Source organism: Crotalus tigris, unplaced genomic scaffold (assembly GCF_016545835.1).
Source record: "Crotalus tigris isolate CLP2741 ecotype Arizona unplaced genomic scaffold, ASM1654583v1 scf7180000019630.4133010339:1179603, whole genome shotgun sequence".
Taxonomy (NCBI): Eukaryota; Metazoa; Chordata; class Lepidosauria; order Squamata; family Viperidae; genus Crotalus; species Crotalus tigris.
In genome coordinates, this window is record NW_024097627.1 from 139,006 (window position 1) to 165,906 (window position 26,901).

General features: G+C 40.4%; 1 protein-coding gene across 1 annotated transcript; it reads right to left on the minus strand.

Annotated features, from left to right (window-relative positions):
- Positions 1-16,416: 16,416 nt before the first annotated feature.
- CKAP4 (cytoskeleton associated protein 4) lies at positions 16,417-23,436 on the minus strand. The gene is made up of 2 exons (XM_039363913.1): positions 22,752-23,436; positions 16,417-19,113 (listed from the first exon to the last, which is right to left on the minus strand). Exons 1-2 carry the CDS (start codon positions 23,127-23,129, stop codon positions 17,788-17,790), a joined length of 1,704 nt encoding a protein of 567 aa, XP_039219847.1. The 5' UTR covers positions 23,130-23,436; the 3' UTR covers positions 16,417-17,787.
- Positions 23,437-26,901: the final 3,465 nt, after the last annotated feature.

Genomic DNA, 26,901 nt, shown 5'->3' on the forward strand with positions numbered 1-26,901 from the left:
ATAGAAATACCAAACATGAATGTTCCATGGTTATACTCAGAGTACCTAAAAACAAACTCTCAATGGGCTATTCATAAGAAATGACCAAAAAAATCAGGATAATGGTTCTGATATTGTATCTAAAGGCCCTCCTGTTTTTCATATTGAACACCTGCCTTCTCATTTCATTGTGGTTTCCAGATTTATTGGCTACTCCATCATTCCACAGACTAAGCTATTTGGGGGATGATAAAAGTTGTAATACAATACATTTCTAAAACACCTAGGTTGAGAAGCTCTTTGAATCTCAGTTGCATTAGTACCTGTACAAAAACAGCAATTTGGATTGTTATGGTATGTCATCTTAGCCTGAAATATACAAATTATGTAGCAAATATTTACTGCTCTACTATTTCACAGAAAATAAGTCAAGAAAAATCAAACTTTGTAGAATTTTATATTTTTTTACAAACAGTAGCTCCACCAGGTGGTGAACATTATTATTTTATGCCAAATGTATTCCAAAACAGAAAATTTACCAATATTTTGACATATTGGAGGCTCATAGCCACTTTCCATATAAAATGGCCATAATTTTATCCAGTTCAAAAAAATTAAAATAATATTATTAAAGAGAAAGCCAAATATAATGTAACATTAATAATATCAGTTAATGCAGAACTAAGAAAGGAAGATGAGAAATACATCTCAGAGTACCTGTTTCCTTTTATAGTTTTTTCAAAAACTATTTGATATGTTTTAAAAACCAAATAAGCTATGTTTTTGATTATGACATTATTAAGTCAGAAGATCCAATTGGCTGTACATACCTTTTCTTGCATGCTCCTGGAGACCTCATGATGGAGAAATGGCTTTTCAAAAATAAAATAATATCCTTATTTTAATTAAATCTTGAATTTGCAAGATGCAATCTTTCAGCTAAAAATATTGAATCTATGTTCATAAACATATTTATATGTTCAATTATTATAATAAAAAGTATTCTATTTTCTGAGAATATTTGTCTTAACTGGTTGTTACATGAAAAATATAATGCAGATGGAATTGCAGACTAAGTCTAGAGACTATCAGACAAAGGCTTCTGCAAGTAATGAGAGAAGTGGCAAATTCACTATTTTAAAGAAGACAAATAGTTTTTACCACATGTATAGACTATGTATGTTCAAAGGAAAAAAGCCCTAAGGAAAATTAGGGTATATTATAGCAAATAAATGCAGTTCCACTGAGGTTTCTGATTAGAACAATAGTTTCCGTGAAGAACAATTCATTATCTAGGATTTTCAGGTCAAGATATTGAGTAAAAAGCAGATGTTTTGAAATTAAAACACGTATTAATGGCTTAACCCAGGGGTGTCAAACTGCTGGCCTATGGGCCAGATGCATCACACCAAAACCACACCCAGTCCATTGCCGGCAATGGGGAAAAAGTCCCGATATGTCGCAACACATCATGTGACGTCCCGAGTTTGACACCTGTGGCTTAACCAATTGTTTTATATTCTGTAACCCTCTGATCTCAGATGGATCTCTGTAATTTGGGGACAGGCAAAAGCTTGGGGATGGTGTATGATGTGTTCCCACAAAATAGCTGCCATTGTGTAGGACAGGTGTGTCCAATCTTGACAACTTTAAGATTTGTAGACTTCAACTCCCTGAAGTTCACAAGTCTTAAAGTTGCCAAGATTGTATGCCCCTGATATAGGTCTTGCTTTAAGACAATTTTTTTCTTCTCAGTCATGATACATTTTTGCATGAATAGCTGGGAATATTGTAATGAAGATATCAACGTCTTTAATGAGATATATTTTTTATATATATATAGTTTTTAAGAAGAGACTGGACAGCCATTTGTCTGAAATGGTGTAGGGTTTCCTGCCCGAGCAGGGGGTTGGACTAGATGACCTCCAAGGTCCCTTCCAACTTTACTATTATTATTATTATATGTGATGTACTTATCATGCTACTATAGGTAACATAACCCTGGCTGCTGTTCTGTTAATATTTTTGTGGTAGGCAGACATTCAACAGGCTTCTCCCATCATTAATCTTTTATAACCCCCCCCCAACACACACAAATACCCCAACCCTGTCCCTAACTGTATTTCAATCAAGTTTTACAAGGCAAAAAAAGCCAAGCTTCCTCCCACTATTAAAAACAGCGAACAACCTGACCACTTTCCTAATAATGCATAAGAATTTTTAAAACCACATATATAGGTATACTGTAGCTCTTTTCACAAATTAGCAAAGGGCTGTAGAGCAGAGATGGAATGTTAACAGCAAAATGGCAAAGCAAGTTCACTTTAAATTCACAAATGAATTCCAAGGAAGTTGTTAATCGCACTATGCTTATTATTTTTCCGCCTTGTCTCATAACGTTTTTCATTCTATCGCAGACCAAGGTGGTCTGGATAAGAAAGGCTGGAATTTTGTATATTTATGTCTGGCTCAGTGAGAAAAGCCTTCTATTGCTGACCTAGCTAGAATAACCATCCTTTTGTCATTATGATGGAATGGTAAGAGTGGGTGCAGATGACTAAGACTTCAATCAGAATACTTTTGCCAATCATTTAGGCTGCTAAAATGTGGGTTTTCACGCGCCCAGCGGGTCTCCCATGAGTGTAGAAGAACAGACACGAACACGTGGTTTCCTCGGGATGGGAGCCTCGAACAAAGCCGAAGCATCCCTTTTATTGTGTTACCAGAAGGCGGGTTTATATGCACCTGGTGACCACCTTACACCAACCACATTTGTTATAACACAGCATATTAGCATACTACACGTGCTACAGCTTTGTTTTGCTCACGCTCCTATACAGCTGTTACACCCGGCACCAACAAAGCACCAAACACCTTCCTTTGCACCGCCCGGCACTTCTTGGGTTTCTCCCAACCTTTTTTACTTCCGACTTCCTTATACCTTGGCCTACTGCAGCTGATGACTCAGCCTAGCAAGCCAGATAATCCAATAACTCCAACATCTCCTCCTTTTCTGTTTTATTTAAAAATAAGGAGGGAGCGCTTTATACGAAGTCATCCTCAGTGTCGCTTGGCAAGGTGAAGGCCGGTTTGGTTAGCAGGGGTAGCTGAACTGCAGTGATAGGTGTAGTTACTAAATTGACCTGTTGATGGGTGACAGTTCCTGAGGGAAAATTTTTAAACATCATAAACAAAGAGGGCAAACATTGAATACAACAACATATCAAAACTAAAATAACCACAATAGTTATAATACCAGAAACCAATGATCGCAGCCAGGTTCCGTCGGGTAGCCAAGACCATAGGGCATCCCAAATGTTTATTGCGCCAGATCCGTCGGATTGTAACGGATTATGACGAACCATGTCTTCCATATGCTCAATGGTACCTGTGATATTGGCTTTATAATCAGAGATATAAACACAACAATGAGAATGGATTAAGGCACATACTCCTCCTTTCGAGGCAAGGATAATGTCTAAAGCATAACGATTTTGCAGAACAATCTCTCGTATTTCTGCCACTTCTTTGTTTAACAATTTGGTAGTCTGAATGGTAGTGTTGAACATGTGTCTAGTCCAGTTATTTAATGCATAGATGTCTCTGTAATTCATGGCTACCCCCAGAGAGGGAAATATAGATCGTGCAACTTGCGTTCCTGTACTGCCGGGTCCTCCCAGGCCATTTTCTAGATCTCTTCGATTGCGCAAACGGCCTGAAGGTGGCTGATCTGACACAAAAACTGGGGGGGGGGCAAGAAAGCCCAACGTACAACGGCCGGACCACCGTGGAGGTATACGTTGATATGCCCACCAGCCACAAAGCATCCATACGTTACTTAATATATTTGTAGTCATGCTGGAGCTTTGCAGTTTGGCGAACCATGGCTCTTACAATACTGCAAAGGAAGAGTGTGGACATCATGTCTGTGTTGCCGGGGTGACATCCTGTTGATAGCGAGCATCCGGTTATTTGATAGGTACACATATATTCAGAAAAATCATCAAGGGATTCAAAAAGAGGAATTTTCTTAAAAGGATGTGGTCTAGTCATGTTGTTTGAAAGTTGAAATGTGATGTCACAATATGGGTATCTGCCTACTAAAACAGAGTTTTTAGCGGTGTTCTTATATTCCCAACAAAACGCTGCCTTTTCCTGGATTCTGCTTCCTATTGTGTATACCGTATAATTCACCATAGCATTGGAAAGGGTCCCTCTAGACCAGGGAAATTGTTTCCAACCAGTTGTATTAAAAGGCACCGCATGCATAAAAAGTCCCCCCTCCTCCAAGGTTGGGATATGCATGCACATCCAACACTCAGTCTTGTTCAAAAGGCGAGAAATATTCTGCACATCTTTCATAAAAGAGTTGTGGGCCCAGGGTCCATGGTCGTCTGATGTCTGGTTAGGATGGTGGAGATTGAACCAAATAAGGGCGAACACAGCGAGCTGCAGTCCAAATGATTTTGCCATGATCATCTACCGCAGCGTAGCCTCTCCCCCAGGTAATAAGCTCTGCAGGACCTTTCCACGTGGGGTCTGGAAGCCGTCGATAGTAAACTGGAGGTCTTGACGTAGGGGGAGGGACTGTTGAAAAATGACGAGAGGCAGCTGTTGATGATGGATCGCCCGTCAGATTTAAAAAGTTCAATGTATAAAGGCACAAGTTAAGGACGTTTTGCACTGCTGGGAGGCCAGGGGCGATTTTCCCCTTTTCATTTAAATATCGATTGAGAGCTGTTTTTAGTGTTTGATTTGCTCGCTCAACCAAGGCTTGACCTTGGCTATTATACGGAATGCCAAACTTATGAACAATGGACCATTTTGTACAGAATTCTGCAAAAGCAGAGCTAATATAAGCAGGTCCGTTGTCCGTTTTAAGTTCTTTGGGGCATCCCAACAATGCAAATGACCGAATACAGTGATTGATAACATGTTTAGTGGCCTCACCCCTCTGGGGGGAAGCCATAATGAAGCCAGAATATGTATCAATAGAAACATGAAGATGTTTCCACGGGGCAAAGGGAGGATATTGAGTAACATCCAGTTGCCAAATTTGACAGCTCTCCAAGCCACGAGGATTTACTCCAAATGGTATTGAGTGTGCTTGCTTGCTACAGGTTGGACATTGCTGAACGATGGCAGCAGCTTCAGCAGCTGAAAGATTAAATTGTTTGATTAATGCTTTCTTATTCTGATGGAAATAGGAATGACTTTCCCAGGGAGTTAAAAAGGTGAGTGGCATATTAAGAGGTGTTTGTGAGGCGGCAGCATCGGCAACATCATTGCCTTCTTGGAGTGGGCCTGGAAAAGGCTGATGGCTACGAATATGGGCAACAAAAAATGGGTGCTTCCTATCGTTTACGAGATGTTGCAAGTCCAAAAATAATGTTAACAGATCCATAGAGACATTCGGTGCCAAATAAGAGTCAAAAATGGTTTTGACAATTTGGGTAACATATAAACTGTCCAGGATCAGATTAAAGGGTTGATCTTTAAAATGAAAAAATGCCATGGTGGCCGCTACTAGCTCAGAGAGCTGAGCTGACGTCTGTGGGGGGGTGATTTTTGTACGCCACTTCCCCTCCTCTTTCCAAGCACAGGCTCCATGAGTCTTGCTGCCGTCGGCAAACACCGTTATTGCTTCTTTTAAAGGGAAAGAAGCACAAGGAGATTGCCATTTAAATGGGACTGTTTTTAATAAAAAAAATGCGAGGATCTGATGGTGGATGACAAGACACTTCTCCTGGCCAATCAGCAAGTGCTTGCTGCAAAGATTCATAATTGGCCAACAAACTTTCCCAAGCCGTTAGCGAACAAGGGATATATAAAAACGACGGTTCAACACCCCCTAAAGCCTTTGCCCTAAAGCGAGATTTTGTTATAAGCTGAGCAAAGAACGTATGTTTCTGTGAAATGGTGTTCTTCGGGGTGTGAGATAAGTGGATCCATTCTACAATCATCATTTTTATATTAGACACGATCTGAGCCAAAGCTACCGTAGGAAGGTCAACGGTGTTAAAAATTAGCATAGAAAAGGGCATATCGGGCTGAACACAATCGACCCATACTTTTGACAATGCATGCTGAATATGTCACAAGTTTTAAGTTGTTGTTGAGTTAACACGATCTTATCTCCTGGATTTTTTCCCTGCGTAAGAGCAGAGAACAATGGAGCCAATTAAGAGGTGGTTAGTCCCATATAGGGACGGGCCCAATTAATTGATCCTAAATATTGTTGAAGTTGGACTAAGGTCGGGCATGGCGGAAGACACAACTTAGACAGCTGAGGCTCGGCGTGTGAGGCCAAAAGCTTGTGGCCCAAGTACAGAAAGGGGTGTTTAAGCTGAATTTTTTCAGCTGAAATAAAAAACCCATTTGTTTGAAAAATGGAGGTTAGAACAGGCAAGGTTGCTGAGACTGTACCTGAGGGCCCTGGAGCTGCCACTAAGATATCATCCATATAATGGTAAATTTTAAAATGAGGAAACTTGTCCCGATATGGTCTTAAAACCTGATTGACAACATATTGACACATTGTAGGACTGTTTAGCATCCCTTGAGGCAAGACAGTCCATTGATATCTGGCCGTGGGCTTGGAGTTATTCATTTCAGGCACAGTAAAGGCAAATAAGTGTTTGTCCTCTGGGTGTAGTGGAATAGAGAAAAATGCATCTTTTAGATCTATAACCATAAGGTCATAGTCTTTTGGTATCAAATTAGGATTAGGTAAACTGCATTGGAGCGCCCCCATGGGGCGAATGATCTTATTGATAACTCTAAGATCGTTTAAAATTCTCCATTTTCCAGATTTTTTCTTTATGACAAACACCAGAGTATTATAAGTACTCAATGAGGGTTCAATGCGTTTTAACTCTAATTGTTGATCTACCAATTGCACCAGAGCGGTTAATTTTTCTTTGGTTAAAGGCCACTGATCCACCCAAACTGGGGTGTCAGTCAAGAGGTTTAACTTTATTAATTGAGACATCTTAATCCAAAATTAATTTTGCATTGAACTGACTCATCAAGTCCCGACCCCACAGATTAATATGAAGCGGAAGAATGGCAGGTTTAATGTGGGCAGTGACTGATGTTTCTTCCGAGATCACAGAAAGCCAGTGTTTGCTCACACGTGCGTGCTGGACTCCTCCCACTCCCCGAACCGACGGTGCGCTGCCGGTCTGCCACTCAGAGGGCCACTCCTCCTCTCTTATGACCGATACGTCAGCTCCAGTATTTAGAATACCAAAAAAGGAGCGTCCATTGACTTGAAAGGCCATAGAGGGGCGGAACTTTTGAATTTCTTGCTCAATTGCCAAAACTTGTGGTTGTTGGGGCACAGGGACGGCAGTTGCCACTACTGTTCCCTCGAGCACAGTCATGGGAGTGTTAGGGGTAAATGCCAAAGCGACTGATGTAAAGTCAGCTGGGTCTTTCAAAAATGGCATAGCCATTACTCCCTGCATAATAAAGTCACGGTGAGGAAACACTAACAGAGGGGTGTCACAATCAGGGGGAAAAGGGACAGACGGCCGGATTGGCAAAAAATATGACAGCCCGGATAAGCCTGTGGTTATTGTCTCAGAGGCCACCAGGACAAAATGATAAGATTCAGCCTTTGAGGCAGGGCTAGCTGAATGCCCCAGCTCTAGTTTCCCGGTTTTTGGGAATCAGTGGGCATAGGGTTGGAGCGACACTGGTTTGCCCAGTGAAACCCCTTTTTACAGCGCGGCCAAATGGTTTTTGGTCTGGCTCCCACTTCCCTGCTTTTATTAGCGCCCCCCCCCCCGTGGCCCGGCACTGATTTTTAAAATGACCAGGTTTCCCGCAATTAAAACAGTTACCAGCTTTACCCGCAGGTTGCCCATTATTACTTCCTGCTTTTTGTAAGGCCATAGCCAAAGTTTCCATGTTAAATGCATTGGTCCTCACAATTCTACAGGCTTGAATATAGTCTGCCAATCCTGCATCAGGTTTGCTCATTAAGGGCTGCAGGACCCGTCTACAGTCCTCATTGGCATTTTCAAAGGCAAGTTTTTTCAACAATTCCTCTTGGGCTATTTCATTTGTGATTTCCCTAGATATGGCCTTTTGTAACTGATCCACAAATTCCCCATAGGGCTGATTAGACCCTTGAAAAATCTTTACAAAAGAGCCTTTTGTTCCCCTCTGCGGATCATCAACCCGAGTTAGGGCAGCTTTTGTTGCGAGGGCTGCATGAGAATAAAACAAAGGATTCATGGCTTGTTGAGCTCCCAGGTAACTAAAATTTCCATTCCCTGTTAACTGGTCTACTGTTGGTGGATTATAGCCCTGCCAAGCTAAAACAATCTTTTGACATTCTTTTCTCCATTCCAATTCCCAAACCACATATTGTGAGGATGTTAAAATCATATGGAATAGCCCTTTCCAATCTTCAGGCAACAAATAAAAAGTAGAAGCCATGTGACCTATCAGACCCAAGGTATAATGACTAGAAATCCCACAACTTGATGCTGCTTGTTTTATTTCTCTAATAGTTTTCATGGGAATTGTTTCATATCTGCGATTGCCTGTGATTGGATCAATAAAAACAGGAGCGCAAAATTGATATTCTTCAGGTTGCAGTTCCCCTTTTTCATGAGCTTCGGCCAGTGCCCTAGAGATGGCGCTGGCAGGGGAAGGCAGCACGTTAGTGCTCCTTTCTTCTTTTTCTCCCTCCTTCATTGGCGCGAACGGTTCAAAAGGCACATCAACTTGATAAACTGCCAAGGAGGATTTTTCTTCTGCACTCTGTCCCTTTTTTAAATCATCAGGCTTTTCAGAGTCATAAGCAGGCGGGAGGTCTACAGGCTTTTCAGAGTTATAGGCAGGCGGGGGGTCTACCCTCCCCTTCTCTGTTTTCATGGCATTTTCATGGATTTGGAGACATTCAATTACAATTCGCCATGTAGACAAAATTTTTGGAGGGGCTCAAGGAGATTCATGAAAATACTTTCCCAATTTAACCCACACCGACACTTTTAGGGATCCTCCTTCGGGATATACAAGGCAATTTTGATATACATATTTTAAGAGGAGGATCAAATCCCCTTTAGTGGGAAGGGGCAAATTTTTCCCATTGTTTTTCAAAACAATTATTGATGACTTGGTCAATTCCCTAAGTTCTGAGAGGTGCACAACCTGAGGCTTAGAGAATCCTGTCCCCATACTCACGGTAATGTTTTGGGAGGGTGCTTCGTCTAGTCCTGACGACCGGCCCTGAGTTGCAGTAGGCTCTTCTGCCGAGTGAGTAAGAGGGTACCAAGAGACGCGCTCAGAAACATGAATCACGTCGGGGTCACCAGTTGTGGATTTTCACGCGCCCAGCGGGTCTCCCATGAGTGTAGAAGAACAGACACGAACACGTGGTTTCCTCGGGATGGGAGCCTCGAACAAAGCCGAAGCATCCCTTTTATTGTGTTACCAGAAGGCGGGTTTATATGCACCTGGTGACCACCTTACACCAACTACATTTGTTATAACACAGCATATTAGCATACTACACGTGCTACAGCTTTGTTTTGCTCACGCTCCTATACAGCTGTTACGCCCGGCACCAACAAAGCACCAAACACCTTCCTTTGCACCGCACGGCACTTCTTGGGTTTCTCCCAACCTTTTTTACTTCTGATTTCCTTATACCTTGGCCTACTGCAGCTGATGACTCAGCCTAGCAGGCCAGATAATCCAATAACTCCAACACTAAAATGAAAATCTTTCTATGTTAATGTCTTCTGTTGAAAAGCCTAGGCAATAATAGTTACAGCTACGAGTGTTCTTCTGTAGATAGGGATCAGGTAGAGGTCGTGAGCAACAAACTGCCCCTCCAAAGCCTGCATGCCTCTTCTCTCTACATGATCTCATCCATTCACATCATCATGGCGATGTAGGGAAATACCCAGGCTGGTACATGATATCACCTGGTTCACATGATATAAGCTAGGTTACATCAACAGGATGTGGCAGAAAACTGCACCCTGGCTGGGGCCTCCTAGCTGGTATATTCTTAAGGATTGGCAAGGGGTTTTACCAATAGAAATGCTGTTGCTATGCTGATGCCATGTTACTTTATGCTATTTGAATACTTGTATAAAAGGCAATAAATGCTGCGAAGGCAGTCAGCCATATTTGCACCCTGCAATGACTGGTCACTGATTCCTTCATTCTTCCACTTTCCCTTCTTGAAATCAGATTCTAATAGGGTACTTGATCATTTCTGCTTTCTTCTACAGGGCTTTGGCAAATAGATTAAATCAGAAAAGGAGATGAGACACCCTGCACCAAAATTGCACAGGAAGGACTACTAGAGTTCAGGATTCCTTCATCTCTATTCACCTAACAATTAGTTAGTTTGCTTTCTGTATTCATCTTATACACTCAATCTTCATTCACTTTTTTTTCCAGGTAATGAGTGTTCTTAAGGAGGAATGGAAATATTGGTACTTCATCACAATTGCCTTAAAATGTTTGATGTCTGTGCTATAAAAAGATTTTTTATTGTGAACCAAGAAATAACATATCTAGACAATGAGCTGTCTCCATCCTTTTCTTATTAATCTATGTCTCTTTGTTAGCCTTTCCCATTCCACTTCTCTTATTATCTCCAGTTATCTTTTCTTCTGAGTCACTCAACATTTTCTCCCATGGTGTTCTGTGGGTAAGGTTCCTTCATTACAGATTTCTGATGCAGATACAGTTCTGTAGATCAGGGCTTTTCAACCTTTTCACTCATTGTACCCACTTTTAGGATATGGCAACATCCGAGTACCACCAGTCCCCTAGCAAGGCGTCAAAAAGTTGATGACCCCCCCCCAAAAAGGAAAAAAGTGATGAAGTACAGGTAGTCCTCGACTTACAACAGTTCACTTAGTAACTGTTCAAAATTACAGTGGCACTGAAAAAAGTGCCCCGCAAGGCACAGCCGAGCAAGACATCTGCCTGCCTGCCTGCCTGCGCTCTTCCTCCTGTCTAAGGTTTTCATTGTTGTCAGCATTTCTGTTGAGGATTGGCAGCGGGGGTGGGGTGGGGTGTTTGGTTTTCATTCCCCCCATCTGCTGGGTGGTTGCAGCAGGTTTTGGTCACTTCACATGACCCTGGGACACTGCGACCATCATAAATATGAATCAGTTGCCAAGCATCTGAATGTAAATCAAAAGACCCTGGAGATGCTGCAACATTCCAGGTGATCGATGCTTCTTCTGGGCTCAGCAAAAGCACCAGGATCAGCGCCGAACTCCAGCTGGAGCCTGGTGCTGATCCTGGTGCTTCCGCTGAGCCCTGACAGCCCTGCAGCTCCAGCCATCTCTCGCTCAGGCTTACGCAGTGCTGCCACCAGTTCAGCTCATTCTCCTCCCCCGCTACCACTTTTCTAGGATGGTCGTGTACCACTTGCCAGGTGCCAATGTACCACAGGTGGTATCCGTACCACTGGTTGAAAAGCCCTGACCTAGTGCCCCGAACGGAGGAAAGCAATCAGTTGGCCAGAGCAATAGTCTTTTTAACCACTGCCAATGTTCATCCAACAGCCCCCACATATGCTGGCACGAGTTCAAACAAAACAGCCAGGGAAGTTTACATTGTTCTTAAAGCAAGACAGATAACAAGCAAACATATAATCCTTTTAACTCCCAGCTTGCCTGTGAACTGCGAACTGCACACTGCAGACTGCAAGGAGAGATCAGCAGGAAGCAAACTGGTCCAGAATACAAAGTGTCCAGGTTACAAGAGCACACTATCTCAAGATTTCACGTTTGTTCCTGGCAAATGCCCTACCCCACAGCGTCTCCTTAAATCCTACTCCCCAGGTGTGCCTTGTGGAGTGGGGCGGGACGCTCTCCTCCCGAGCAAGTGAGCCTGCCTCCGTTGTTCCCTCCTCCTCTCTGCTCTCCTTGCTCTAGGATCAGGTGGGGAGGGGCCTTGCTCCTCACCTGAACGCTGCCTTCCCTGTTCCAAACCTGAAGGGCCTGGGCCTGCCTCAGCCTGCTCCTCCCCACAGTCCTCCGAAGCCACAGACACTCCCTCCTGGGCCTCAAAAGGGAACTCCATGTCTTCCTCAGGGTCAGGCTCGCAGGGAGGCATGACAGATCAGTAAGAGCAATTGCAACTGTGCTTAGGACCTTATTTCAGGTTTCCTTGGCTTTACAGACCTGCAAAGGTCATAAACGCAAGGATTGGTTATAAAGTTATTTTTTTCATCACTGTCATAACTGTGAAATGGTTGCTAAGTGAGGATTATCTGTGTGCAAAAGAAAATACAATATAGACACCTACAGTAAATGCCCATTGCTGACACAAGGATTGGAAAAAAATTCAGAAGTCTCATTCTGCCTTCTTTCCCTACCTTGAGTTATCCACACTTAAGTTGCTAATAACTGACATAGGAAGTGGGTAATGAGACAGCAAAGTCTAAATTATTTGGGTGAGTAAAACTGAAAATCAAGTGTCAACTAGGGGTCCAAAAAGATGTGTCCAAAATGGATGAACAGATTTTCAGATGGCAAACACAGTTCAATGGCAGCAAGTATGAAGCTGAGCATGCTGAAGCAAACATAAATGCAAGCTTCGTGCACATACCAGTAGAGATTGAGTTGGCAGTGACTAACAAGGGATCTTGAAATTGCATGGATTACTGACCAAAAGTGCTCACTCAGTGTCTGGTAAAGGAGAATTCTGCATCTGAAATCAATTGAAAATGTAATAGATCCACAGACCATAGTAATTATATACCAATTTATCAATATATAAATATATAAAACTGAAGTCGGACACATGTAGAATGCTGTTTTCTTTCCTGCACTTAAAAATAGTGCATCGTAAAACAAAAATATCTTCACTCCTAATCTGTTTGAATATAATTTTTTCAAGCCCCTCAACTCTGGTCAGTTTTCTTTCTCCTGCTCACTGTTTAATGCTATCATAAATTTGAGTATATGCTTGACAGGAAAATCATGTTCTTTATGGAATACTAACGATCAAGCTCTGATCGTAGCAATTCTAGGTAGTATTACCACACATTCTCACTAGATGGCAGTGTTGAACTGTTCCAGTGTTAAATTCTCTGTAAACTCACAGCTCAGATGATCAGGATCACTTGGTTTCTGAGATTTACTAATTAAAGCCAAGAAACTAGTATCTCTGAAGATATCCTTGAAGCGGACGGAGACTTTCCCTTTTGCAGCAAAAGTAAAAGATATTGAGGAGCACAGTAGCACTGAAACTGTGGTTGTTTCAGATTGGGAAACCAATTTCATATATACGTCAATACTTTATGGTAAAGCTATGATAATAGAACCTTGCAAGTTTAATGTTCTTCCACTCACAGGAGGAATTAGGAATTCAAAGGCGTTAATATAAGTCAATATGATACTAATGTATATGATGTGTATCACCAGGCTATTTTGAAAGTGCTTTATTTTTATCCTGCGTTTTATTATTTTTTATAAATAACTCAAGGCAGCAAACGTACCTAATACTTCCTCCTCCTCCTGTTTTCCCCACAATAACCCTAAGAGGCGAGTTGGGCTGAGACCATGACTGGCCCAAAGTCATTCAGCTGGTTTTTCATGCTTAAGGCAGGATTAGATCTGCCTCCTGGTTTCTACCTGGTGCCTTAACTCAGGGCTTTTCAACCTTTTCACCCATTGTACCACTTTTAGAATATGGCAGTATCCGAGTACCACCAGTCCCCTAGCAAGGTGTCAAAAACTTGATGACCCAAAAAATAAAAAGGAAAAAAGCGATAAAGTACAGGTAGTCCTCGACTTATAACAGTTTGCTTAGTGATTGTTCGAAGTTACAATGGCACTGAAAAAAGTACCCCCCCAAGCCACAGCCGAGCAAGACACCTGCCTGCCTGCCCGGCGGCGCTCTTCCTCCTGTCTGAGGTTTCCATTGTTGTGAGAATTTCTGTTGGGGATTGGCAGTGGGGATGGGGTGGGGTGGTGTTTGATTTTTATTTCCCCCATCTGCTGGGTGGTTGCGGCAGGTTTTGGTCACTTCACATGACCCTGGGACACTGTGATCATCATAAATATTAATCAGTTGCCAAACATCTGAATGTAAATCACAAGACCCTGGAGATGCTGCAACATTCCAGCTGATCGGCGCTTCTTCTGGGCTCAGCAGAAGCGCCAGGATCAATGCTGCTTTCCAGCTGATTGGTGCTTCTTCAGGGCTCAGCAGAAGCACCAGGATCAGCGCCGAGCTCCAACTGGAGCCTGGCACTGATCCTGGCACTTCCACTGAGACCTGACAGTCCCGAAGAAGCGCCGATCAGCTGGAAAGCAGCACTGATCCTGGTGCTTCCGCTGAGCCGACAGCTCTGCAGTTCCAGCCATCTCTCGCTCAGGCTTGTGCGGTGCTGCCACTGGTTCAGCTCATTCCCCTCCCCCGCTACACCTTTCTAGGATGGTCGTGTAACACCTGCCAGGTGCCAATGTACCACAGGTGGTACCCATACCACTGGTTGAAAAGCCCTGCTTTAACCCTAGACCAGGGGGGTAGGCAACCTTGGCTTTTATGACTCGTGGACTTCAACTTCCAGAATTCCTGAGCCACCCATGGCTGGCTCAGGAATTCTGGGAGTTGAAGTCCACAAGTCATAAAAGAGCCAAGGTTGCCTACCCCTGCACTAGACCAAACTGTCTCTCATATTGATGTGTGGATGCATACCACATATAATGAAATGTAATTTTAATGTGGATATGAAGATAAATATTTACAATTACCCAGAATGGTGGAATTTAATGTATTTACAGGATGTGTTCAAAACAAGACTAGACATCAATCTGTCAATGATGCTTTAATCTGGATTCTTGCATGGAGTGGGACTTGAGTAGTCCCCTTCCAACTTTATTGAGTTTGAATCTATACACCTCTGTGTTGTGTCTCACTCTTGACTCAGGATTTAACGCCCCATCCTATGCATCTCCAAGACTAATGCTAGTGAGTTCAGTCTGTCGGAGAATCAAGAAACCTTATGTTAAGATTGTAGTTTTTATCATTTTAAGAAATATATTTCCATGTTTTTCACATTGTACTGAACCATAGTTTATTAAATAGGCCACAACAGGCTGATCTTACTCATTGCTAACACATTAAATTATGGTTTCAAACCAATAGCTAAATCTGTATAATACGCTCATCCAGAATCAAGCAAACTGTATTATTGCTTACTATGCTAATTGATCTCATTTTTATAGATGAAGTTTCTTACTCTCTCCTTCGTTTCTATTATTTTTTAGCTTTTTATTTTTAGTTTTACTAACACCGTTTCCAAGTGGCGCTCAAGTAGCCTGGATAACAGTCTCATGTAATATTCTCCCAGTGTGATACAAACATCACACAACTGAAGTAGCTAATGCACTGATGATGTTACTACAAAACGTGTACAGGTAGTCCTCAACTTACAACCGTTTGTTTAGTGACCATTTGCAGCATCCCCGCAGTCATGTAACCTAAATTCAGAGGTTAAGGAAATGGTTCATATGTATGACGTTTGCAGTGTCCCGGGGTCATGTGATCACCTTTTGCGACCTTCTGACAAGCAAAATCAATGGGGAAGCCAAATTCACTTAACAACCATGTTACTATCTTAAGAACTGCAGTGATTCACTTAACAACTGTGGCAAGAAAAGTTGTTAGATGGGACAACATTCACTTAAAACTGTTTCACTTAGCAACAGAAATTTTGGGCTCAATTGTGGGCATAAAGTCGAGGATTACTTGTATTTTAAATACCTGAAAGCAGAATACATTAACACCCCCCTTTAGCTAAATTAAAGCTGTTTTATGAGTGGCTGGTATCCATGGCTAAACATCTTAATTCATATTTCTTATTAAGCCAGATTTTATTCTAATCAGATTTAAACAAGCCAAGGAGGCCTCATTCACACTTAACAGAGCCATAAACTATAGTTTAAATGTATAATTTGTTTGCCAAACATATAAAATTGAAGTTTTGAAAAATATATTATGGTTTAACTCAATGTGTGAACTGCCTTGAATTAATTTTCTGTATTTTATTTTCCCTTTTACTAGCTAACTAATCCATCCCACAACTACAGATGTACTATACATATAAAATATTTGGTATTCTAATATAATATTGTATTATATTTATTTTCTCAGAATAACAAATCTGCAGAAAAGATGAATGCAACCTATTCTTGGATTATAAAAATGTTACTACTTTGGGTCTAGCTGTAATGCTGCTTTGCAGACAAACAGTGTACAAAAAAATGGTGAGTAGCAATAGATGCATGAATACTAACCGAGTCCATGACAGTTTCAATAGTAGCAGCTATTTAGTAAGCAAAACGTAAGGATTCAAAGAAACTAATAATATAACTTGTTATGTCTGTTTTACCCTTTAATTTCTCTATCTTCCTCAAAACTAGAAAAAAATGGATAAACTGCAACCAGAATAAGTATTTATTCAAATTACACATACCAAGAAAGTTATTTCACAGCCTACTACACAGTCATTCCAGATTCACAAAAGACAATAAAAGCACTCCCAAAAAATAATTACTTGATCTTAACACAAGGCATAGCTCTGATTTTTAAGGCATTGTATCTCTACAGAAGTAGTTACTGAATACGCTGCTTATATTACACATGGCTACTGCATACCTTGTTTGATTCTCTTCCTGAGGATTACCTGTTACCTCTACCACTTGATGCTACAAGCATTCTTTGTAGTCTTCTTCTGTTTATCTTTCTCAACAATTATGTATAGATCAACAGAAGAATCAACGTCAAAATATTTTCTTAAGAAAATAAACAAGAATCTACCTTACTGTAAAACTCAGTGGTTCTGTAAAATGGACATTATGAATATTTCTTCTTTGAAGAATTACTCAAATTCAAAGGTAGTTTTTAATTTATTGGACTTTTTAGATAATCAATCTGAAGTCTAATTTTATTTCATCCAAGTCAATAATAGGAAGAACATAAGGCACTTAACACTGAATGTCACTGTTGCATCTTGTTATGTCATAAGGAAAATGTTAAATACAGTGAACAATTGTATTTTTATTGCCCTTTTTTCTTGGGGGGGGGGATGTTCCATGTTTATCTTTTTTTTTCCACTGTTTTTATTTTCTTATCTTTGCACCAATGAATTAGGATACAAAGGATAAATGCAAATTCAATTGATATCAGTAAACTGTCCCAAGAGAAGGCACTATTGTAACAGCAAAGTTCTGTCCAATGCTACCAATGTTTTTGCCCCTGGACACATCAAAAACATCTTTGGTTTTGTTGTGGAATGGCTACATTGACAAGCATGGATATGGAAGAATCCAATTTCAAATGTGATTATTCCATACGATAATTTTCATATGAATACTGTATATATATTATATATAATTACAGTCGTTTGCATATACATAGAACCTTCTTTGATGGGTTGCTTTATTTCAATGGTAAAAGTTTGACATATGCAATATAATGCATAAGTATGTCTGTTTTCAAAGGAGTGGGACAGCCTCTGTGTATGATGGAGCCCCCATGCTTGTTAAATTGATGAGGACAATGGCCATCATAATTTGCTTCTTGGGTCCACACCCTCGCCCAGTGCACTACAGATTAACGAATTAATTTGTCCTAGCAATTAAAATAGTAGAAATAACAGAATCTACCTAACTGGATTAACATTTTTTTTCCAGAGATATCAATAGCTCCTTTTCCATTCTACCAACTTCCCCAACAACAAAACAACAAAACTCCTTTGGACTAGGAAAACATTTTTTTTTTTTTGTAATGTTAAAACATGCTCAATACTCAAACCATTTCATGTATATTTTCCATTTTAACAAACAGCCTATCCAAGTCATTCCTTATGTCATCTAAGGAATCCTTCATTGTCTGCACATTGTTCTCGTTGGTTTCAATTTTCACTGAGTAAGCAACTAAACTATCAACTGCTGTCCTAAGCATTTTTATGTCAGATTCTACCTGACCAAGAGAAGATCTCACTTCATGAACAGAATCTTTAACAGAAGAGAGTTCTGCCTTATTATCTCCAGACTGCCCTACATTCACTGAAGACTTTTCTTGGCCCAGCAAAGCAAGAACTTGTTTCTGGATATGACCAAGAGCATCAGCATTATTTGGTAGATCATTCAGACTTCTCCTTAGTTCATCAACATCACTGTAGATTGAGAGCTGTGCTTCCCCAAGACTCCTCACAGTATCGGTCAATGAGCGTACATCATTTTCTATAGTACTCTGGACAGAACCTAGACCTTCTTCTAATGCAGCTAGCTTAGTGCCATATTTGAAAATGAAAGATTCTGTTCCTTCAGTGTTCTGGGCAAATGATGATGTCAAAGCTTCAACATTCTCTTCTATGGGCCCAAGCCTGGATTCCAATTCTTTATTGCTCTTCTGCAGACTTTCTATGTCATCTTTGGAGAACGCATAGCCTTCTTGAATACCACCGAAAGACTTGATGTGCATCAAATCATCACTGAGTTTCTTCAGCTCCAATGGAAGATGAGAAAGAGATTCTTCTGCTTTAAGAACTTTCTCTTCTAAAGTCTGTAATGAAAGGTGCTCTGTATCAGCTACTTCTTTAAACTTCTCATGTTCCTGTTTGAGATTGACAAGTGCTTTAACTTCAGACAGAACATCAGATTCCATTAAATCTATGGTACTCTGCAAAGTTTCTATAGTCTTCGCTTTGGCTTTCAAGGCCCTCTGCATCTCATCAACTGTGTCTTTCAAGACCTGAAAGTCATGTTTGTATGTTTCTGTTTCACCAAGTGAAGCCATCTTTTTTTTAACTTCATTGATTTCATCTTGGCTCTGTTTCTGGATAAGTGTGAATTCAGCAATATTATCGTTTATAGATCTTGTTAGCTCTGTCAGCCTTTCTTCCACAGTGTTTTCTAGTGATGTGAAGTCTCTTTCTCTGGCATCTTTTACAACATGAATACCATCAGACAAATCTTTAAGAATTTCATTTTGTAATTTCTGGAGAACTTCACTAATGCGACTGATCTCACTCTCCCCTTGCTTAACAATCTTCTCGGTGATGTCTTGTTTTTGCTGAGCATTTTTCAATGCCAATTCAAAGCCAACACAAGCAGAGTGTATAGACTGTATCTAAAAATGAAATTGAAACATATAAATAAAGGTTGGCATAGCAAAATCAATTATGTCCCATATATGAAGATCAGTAACTAAGAGTAGAAGAATCAGACAACATGGTATATCAAAATAAATATGACAATACATATACACTCACACTTATTATATAACATGGTTTAGTGATCTGATTAAAAACTCTAAGAGCTTTCTAGTTGTGACAGTCTAAACATTTATTTGTATTCTTACCAGCCTTGTATTATTTTATATTAACCAGGTTCCATCATCAAAGATTTTGATAGAAATAAAAAGCAATACAAGAATAAAAAATTTGCAGTTTTTAAAACGGAGTCTAAAATGTTCATAACCTGATTTTGTACCAATGGCTAGATTCTGTGCTGCAAATTCACATGGGATTTGCATGCAAGGCACATGTTACAATACAGTGAAAGTATTTCAATGTTAAGATTACCAGATCTGGATGGCAGCAAGGGGACACAGGAAACTAACTTTTGCTGTTTGTCCATATTATTAGATATGGTTCCCCTTTAATTATGCAACTATTGCATTTATAATTTCAAGTAAATTGCTACATGTATATGTACTCAGGATGCTTTTCTGTTGCACAATATAACTATTATGCAAACCACACAATCTTATTTTCCATCAAGTATCTAAAGTAATCTACTGAATTATATATATGTTCTATAGTTAAACACTCTACTCTCCAATACCTGTGTATATAGCAAAGCATAGTTTTTGTTTTTAATTTATCACTGAATTTATATGCAGACTTTCTGTTCATCCAACAACCAAGATGGCTTATACAGTAGTATTGTGGGAAATGTCTTTCCTTTATTATGGAGCAATGGGATATGCTATAGACGTCCATATTTTAACACTTCTGGCTTCTAATCAGACATTAGTTCAATATTATGGCTGATATCAATTATAAACATACTGCTTTGCAAGAGATAAATACAGAAAGTAAATACATTTACTTTAACTTTCACAGCCAATATAAACCCATACTGTACAGAAAATTTGGGCCATTTCTACACTGTACAGTCAAACCTTGTGTGTGTCAGGGGGTGTATACCCCCACACAGACTTCATTTCCTTTAACCATGCAGATTCTAAACACTTTCACAATCTAACCCAAAGGGCAATTTCAACCAGAGGTACAAGCAGGATGGTATGCCTTGGTGCTACTGAAAAACCTCACATTTGCTTTATTTATCTTAAACCAGGATCCAAAGTAAGACTGGTTTCAAGATCTCCCCAGGATCTTATATGTGAGTCCAGGAAAACTTGCATTTATATCCCAGCCCTGATGTAAAGCAGAAGACCAGATTACTTGCAAGATCTCTTGTCACCTGTGATTTTTGCTCATCCAATCTTCTAGGATAGGCATGCTCTGGGTCCCCTCTGTTAAACAGAATCACCTGTATGTCTTCCCTTTTGTGGCTCCTGTCCTATGAAGCAGCCCCCTCCGCCCATGACATATGGATGGGCCTGATTCTGGTAATCTTCCAGAAGGCCTTGAAGAGGCCTGGTTTTCCCTCAAGCACTGAGACCAGGATGTCAGCTTAGCCTGACATTCTTTTGTGCACTATTAGTTGCCCAGAATCACTAAACTGAAAGGGACAGCTTTCTATAAACAAACAAAGGATAAATGGGAAAGTATACAATAGCAAAGATTTATGTTTTGTAACAAATCTGACTGATTCATCTACTGACATGATTTGGAGAAGACTGTCTTAGATGAATTTTAAGACTTATGTGAATTTTGGACTCTTGCCTGCTAAAAAGTAATATAAACTGAATGAATCTTTCCTTGTCCTAGATTCAACTGAAATGAAGAAAGTCTAGAATTAGTAAAAATGTGAGCTTCTCTTGATTTAGTACATATGCCACAAATCTGGACACAGAATTCTTTAACCCTGTCACACAGTACTGCACACAAATTAACCACAGAGCACCTTGCTTCAAATCTAATTCTGCCATAAATTCACTAAACCAGTGAATTTCACAATCTCAGCAGCTTTAATATGGACAGTATGGACTGGCCAGGGAATTCTGGGAGTTGAAGTCCATAGTAGGTTAAGAAACTCTGCACTAAACAGAACTTAGGAGAGTTTTCAAGCCATGGAAGCATCAAATAAAAAAAATTATTGGAACTCCTCATCAATAATGATCAGTGATAGAAAATTGGCTATGTTCAAGTGAACTTTCAAAAAAATTCTCACAGAACCTATAATGGAATCTAAAAACTTTTAAAAAAACAGTCTGAAAAACTCTAGGAATCTTGATTTTCTAATTCTTATAGTTGCAAACAGAACAGATTGGAAGGTAACTACTAGATTCTATGACTACATAAAATACTGCACTCAACTATATGGTGAAGCTGTGGCCTCCTTCATCTCAAAGTTACAATTCCCAGTAGCCTTTGAAGCAATTACTGTACATCCAGATCACTTAAAGATGAAACTTTACTGAACAGAGCAATCTGTGACCACAAACTTCCTCTATAGGTTTGCTGCACAATCTGCAATTTGTTTATAGAAATCCTGGAGACTTGCTGTATTAAAAAAAAGTCAGATGTGTATTTTATTAAAATAAATATCCATATAGTTAAAAGTGAATTCATATTCTAATCCATTTTACACAAAATGGGCCATTCCTGAATTAATGGATTTCAATTCCCTGTAATTCCCAAGGGCACCATTTTGAGAAAAGCGGAATAAGCATTCAATTATCTTATTAATGCATCCTAATCCAAGTGAAAGTACTTATTACAAACACTGCAACGTTAGCTTTTGTAGTCAAGATTCAAGTATGTGCTATATGGCTCACAAAAACTTAGGCCACTTTGCATTAGACGTTCACAAGACTTCTTTGGAGGCAACTCTTGAGGGCAATTCCCAAAGACTAAATACTACTAAACACAATGGAGACTGAGTGTGAGAAAACTTGTGTGTTTTTTTTACTATCCGATTTCCTACTGGAAGCAGGAAAAAACTAGAAAATGCAGCGCCCTCCAAATACGCGAGGTTGTGAAGTCCACTATCTCTCATTCTCGGGCATAGTGGCTGGCGAAGACTAAAAAGACATTCTAAATTTTTAGAAAACAATTAGATGTTATTCCTTAATAGTTGTTTTTCTTTCCCCGAGGACTTCAACGTTATTGCCTGGCTATTCTCTGCAACGCCACGCTGCAAATTGCTCGCGGCACATGGATCCCACGTGCTAAAACGTGGCTTGCAAAAAAAAACCAAAACCGCTCCTTGAAGGAAAGCCTGTTTTTTAAACGGGCAAAAGCCAATTTCATCACTGTCCACCCAAATAACAGAGGAAGCCCATCAGCAGCCTTCTCCGCCTTACTCCATGTAAAGACAACATTCAAGCGCCATGCGCTTGGAGCTACAAAGTCTTCCTCTTCGGCGCGGTTGCTTCAGGCGAGCAAATTTGGCGGCGTTTCAAGCAAGGCGAACCATCGCCGCATAGCTCCGAACAATTAAATAAAAAAACGGGGGCAAATGATGGGCGGCTTCCGGCTCCCCTCCCCCCCCCAGGCTCCCGCTCGGAAGCCTTGAAAAGGCTGCACTCGACGCTCCCCGGGGAGGAAACGTTTGTTTATTATCCTCCCCAACTACCTTTTGCACGGCGCCTTCCATGGAGCGGGTCAGCTCTTCCCGCTGCTTGTTGAAGCTTTCCTGCCTCTGGCTGATCTGACTGACTTCCCCCAAAAGGTAGTGGACGTAATAGCCCGAGGCCGCAGCGGCTGCCAAGAAAGTCACGGACAGGAGAAAGTTCAGGATGGCGCCGCAGCTGCAGGACGACGCAGCTTTGCCCCCGCCAGAAAGCGGAGAGCCCCCTTTGCTGCCTTTCGAGTGGGCCTGGGGAGGAGGAGGAGGCGGCGGCGGCGGCTTCTTCGCCACGTCATCGAGTTGGTTGGAATGGGCCCCCTTTTCGGAAGAAGCGGGGTTGCCGCTGTTCTTGCTGCTCCTTTGTTTGGCCGCAGAGGACGACATGCTAAGCTGAGCGCCTTGACCGTCTTTGTACTCTGAAGGCGATGGAGCGATGTGGAGACTTCACTGAGGCGTGCTTGGAGGCCCCGCGAGAAGAAAAACGGCTGGAGCTGGGAGAAAGGGGTGCTTCTCCATTCAATTTCGGTACGGAGAGACGGGAGGGAAGGCACGGAATTCAGGCGGGTTTCATCTCCGCCCTGCCCAGCGGCGAGCGCCGCCTCCCAAGTTCCATAACGCAGGGGTGGGAAGGGTGACTGCCACGCACACCGATCGAGGAGGAAAAGGATGGACTGGGAGCGCAGAGAGAAATGCAGAGGGAGGGGATGAAGCTGTATTTCCTGCACTTGGCATTTTTTGCAAAACTTTCCTTCGAGTACGGGGAAAGTGGTGTGGAATCTCTTGTTTCCCCCTCCCCCCCCCGAATAAAAACTTCACCTAAGTTTCTGGCGTTACAAATGTCTTGTTTTTTCTAGACTTAAAAGCCTTGAGTGCAACCGCTTCGGCGTTTATTTTGGGAAAAACCCTTCAGATCTAAGAATTTTAAACTTGAGTTATAGCTAAAGAAGTGGTTCCGAGAGAGTTTTGGAAGTTGCGGGTGAGCACGAGGACAGCGAGGGAAGTGAACTAACAAGGATTATTTCGTATAGTCAGGGATTAATCCTGTGTTCAAAAAAATTGGGCCGAATGATTGCTTCTTTTGTTCTTTGTTTTCATATTGCTTTTATTTTTTTCTTTTGGCTATTAAATAAGATGCATATAATTAATAACAGAATTGAAGACTATAGGCCTTTTCCCATTCTTATCTAGTCATGGCGTAAATAAACCGATAGTCATTTTCTTCCTTCTCAGATAAGACGAACAGATCTTACAAACCGTGAGATTGTCCTTGGCCCATATTGGAATAAGGCAGAAAATGATACAGTAGTTTAATTTCAGAACAGCTAAGAATGTCGTGAGCCTCCCTCATTTGTGGGTTGGGGATAAAATAAAAGTAATGTCAAGGAGCCTGGACTAAAAAAATGTGTTGTTTTTTGTGCTGTGATCAGGTGCAATTTGGGGAAAAGACTTACTCAACAGAAATAGTCTCTTACATGGAGATCTTTGCTGAACTGGTGCACCTACTCTTAGTTAGAAAAGGAATCTTGTTAATTTCTGTGGTGTGCTCTGCTAGTCCAATTCATGGGTTTTCAAGAAAAAGCCTCACTTTGTAGAAGGGGGAGAGAGTTTGATAAATATACATCAATATGATAAATCTTCAGTCAGTTAAAATTACAGATGGTGAGAGTCAGAAAGAGATAACATTAAGGAAGTAAGATAAACAATAGAGGTAAAAATAGCTGGGTTTGAGAAAGGAAGAAGAAAGCTATAAAAATATATAGGAAATGGCTAGCCAGGAAGTATAGGAAAGCAGGAAACCATGCCAAATAAGATAAGAAGAGAGGCACAATGAATGGAGAACAGGAAAAGAACTTATTGTTTAAAATGATATATATCTGAGTTTAAAATAACCATAAGAAAATATTTTTTCTTATTCTTATTGTATATGTGAATATGATTTAGTATGTTATCAGGAAATATGTATAGGCGGACGGAAAGAGTGTAACCTCATACTACCTCAGCCAATGGGGAAAGAGGAGGGCTGTAGCGGCCGGTGATAGGGATGAATAAAAGAAGGAGATATTTTGGGTTAAAACTTTGGAGAGAACCAAGCTTTGAAAGCTTCTCTCCCCGCTTATTGCAATAAACGAAACAAAAGGCCTTCACTGTGTCTTGGCTGGTTATTGGTCAGGCGAGCTTGCCTCTGGTCACGAAGGAAAGTAGCCAGGAGCACATAACAAGTTCCTTTATGCCATAAAGTTTATGGAATATGTGCAAGCAAATTGTCTTCCTGAAGCTGTAGCCTTTGCATGTCTGCATGTAACATTATTTCATAGGACTGCAGTTTAAATATTCTTGGTCATCAGAATAATGATACTGTGTAATGGGAAAGTACCAGGTTCCAAATCATAGTCACTCATAAGGATTTCAGCAAAACTTTATTATTTTAGAGAAGGTCCAATGGCTGTAGATCTATGCTAGAAGCAAACTGACGCCTCTCCCACCAATCAGGTTGATGCCAGTGTTGAGTGCTTTCCAGTGCTAAGTTCAAACACCTTCCTGCACCAAGGGCATAGTTTTGTGCACACAGAAGATGATAAGGTTCTGTTCATACATAATTTTCCTATTCCAGCGGGAAGTAACTGGAATCTGTGCAGTGCCTAGTGATGCAATTGATTTTATTACTGGGAACTTCAGTCTACTTCCCACTCAAAACTCAAGCTGATCTGATAATGCCTTCAGATTCTTTCCATTTGTACACTAATGTTTTACTACTGCTTCTTCCACTTTTGTCTGAATAGAAAAAAGTTGTAGTGACGGAAAAGTTAACATAGCTGCACAATGGCTTTTTACAGTCGTGCTAGGAGTTTTTCATGCAGAAGCAATTGGGTCTTTAGTAATGTCAGTCAAAAACAATGTATAGAATGAAGGAGGGTTCTGTGAAATTCTGAGTGATACAGCAATTGTTCAAGTAGAAAAAATAAGCATTCTTCAATTTCTTAAAAAAAATTTTAAGGAGGGATAAGAATTTGATTCATGATCCAGCTGCAAATTGAGGAAGTATAACTATAACATACTACTGTCTTTGCACTCTTTAAGTGGTAACTTTTCTACAAGAGGAAAAAAAGGGCAGTGTTGCAGTTATTTCAGACTGCTGTCACAATAGTTTAGGACAGTGAACATAGATGTTTCTCTAAATACTTCTTTTTCTCTAAAAACAAAATATGTTGAGTCTGTTCAATGAAAAAAGAGTCTTCATTACTAAAATGTGAACATCTCAGGTAGTTCCCTCCCCTTCTGGCCATTTCTCAGCTGATCAATTTATTTCTGAACATGGACTTGCTTCCTATTTTCAGACTATTGTATTCATGTAATGGTTTCCACTGCCATAGATAATTAATTTTAAATTACCTTGCCCAAATAGATTGACCTGCATTAGAAAATGGGATCTATGACATACTCAATTCAGATGTCTTGAATCATGAATTTTGTAAATGCAAAATTACAAGCTCTATCCAGTACTGAAGAGAGAAAGACATAATGTTACCTAACCTGTACTGAAAACATCTAGGTGAGAACTCAGTGGTTCCAAAATATGTCTTTGTAGCCTTAAGTACAGATTAGCCTCTGAACAATTCTTCATTTATTTATTGAGAAGCCAATTGCACTGAGTTTGATAAAACTTATTTTCAGGCGGATGGAGGTATGTAGAACTAGAAGCCTTAGTTTCCAATGATTTAGTCTAGATGGCAACCTTAGCCTTTGTTTGAGGAAAAAATACATTTTAGAATGATTCTAGATTAGTCTAGACTAATTGTCTTCTACAACCTTCTCAGGCTTTTCTGAGAGGAAGTTTGCGTAGTGTAAATACCACCATCTTTATAATCCTTATGTACTAAATAGATTTTATAAGGTTTTTAGACAATTAAAAGACATGACATCAGCTTACATTTGGAAATAGATTCAGGTAATCTCTATGAACCTAATCCCTATCCCCATTGACCAAGGTAAGGGCAGAATTCAAAGAAAAACATGAACATAAACTTGGAGTACTTCTGTGAAAAATGTTGTTACTTAGATAATATTTACAGAGTTTTATCTTGAGCAAGGACTATGACTTCAAGTTTCAAATTCTAATTTCCCATTTGCTGTTAATGTACCATTACATGGATGCATC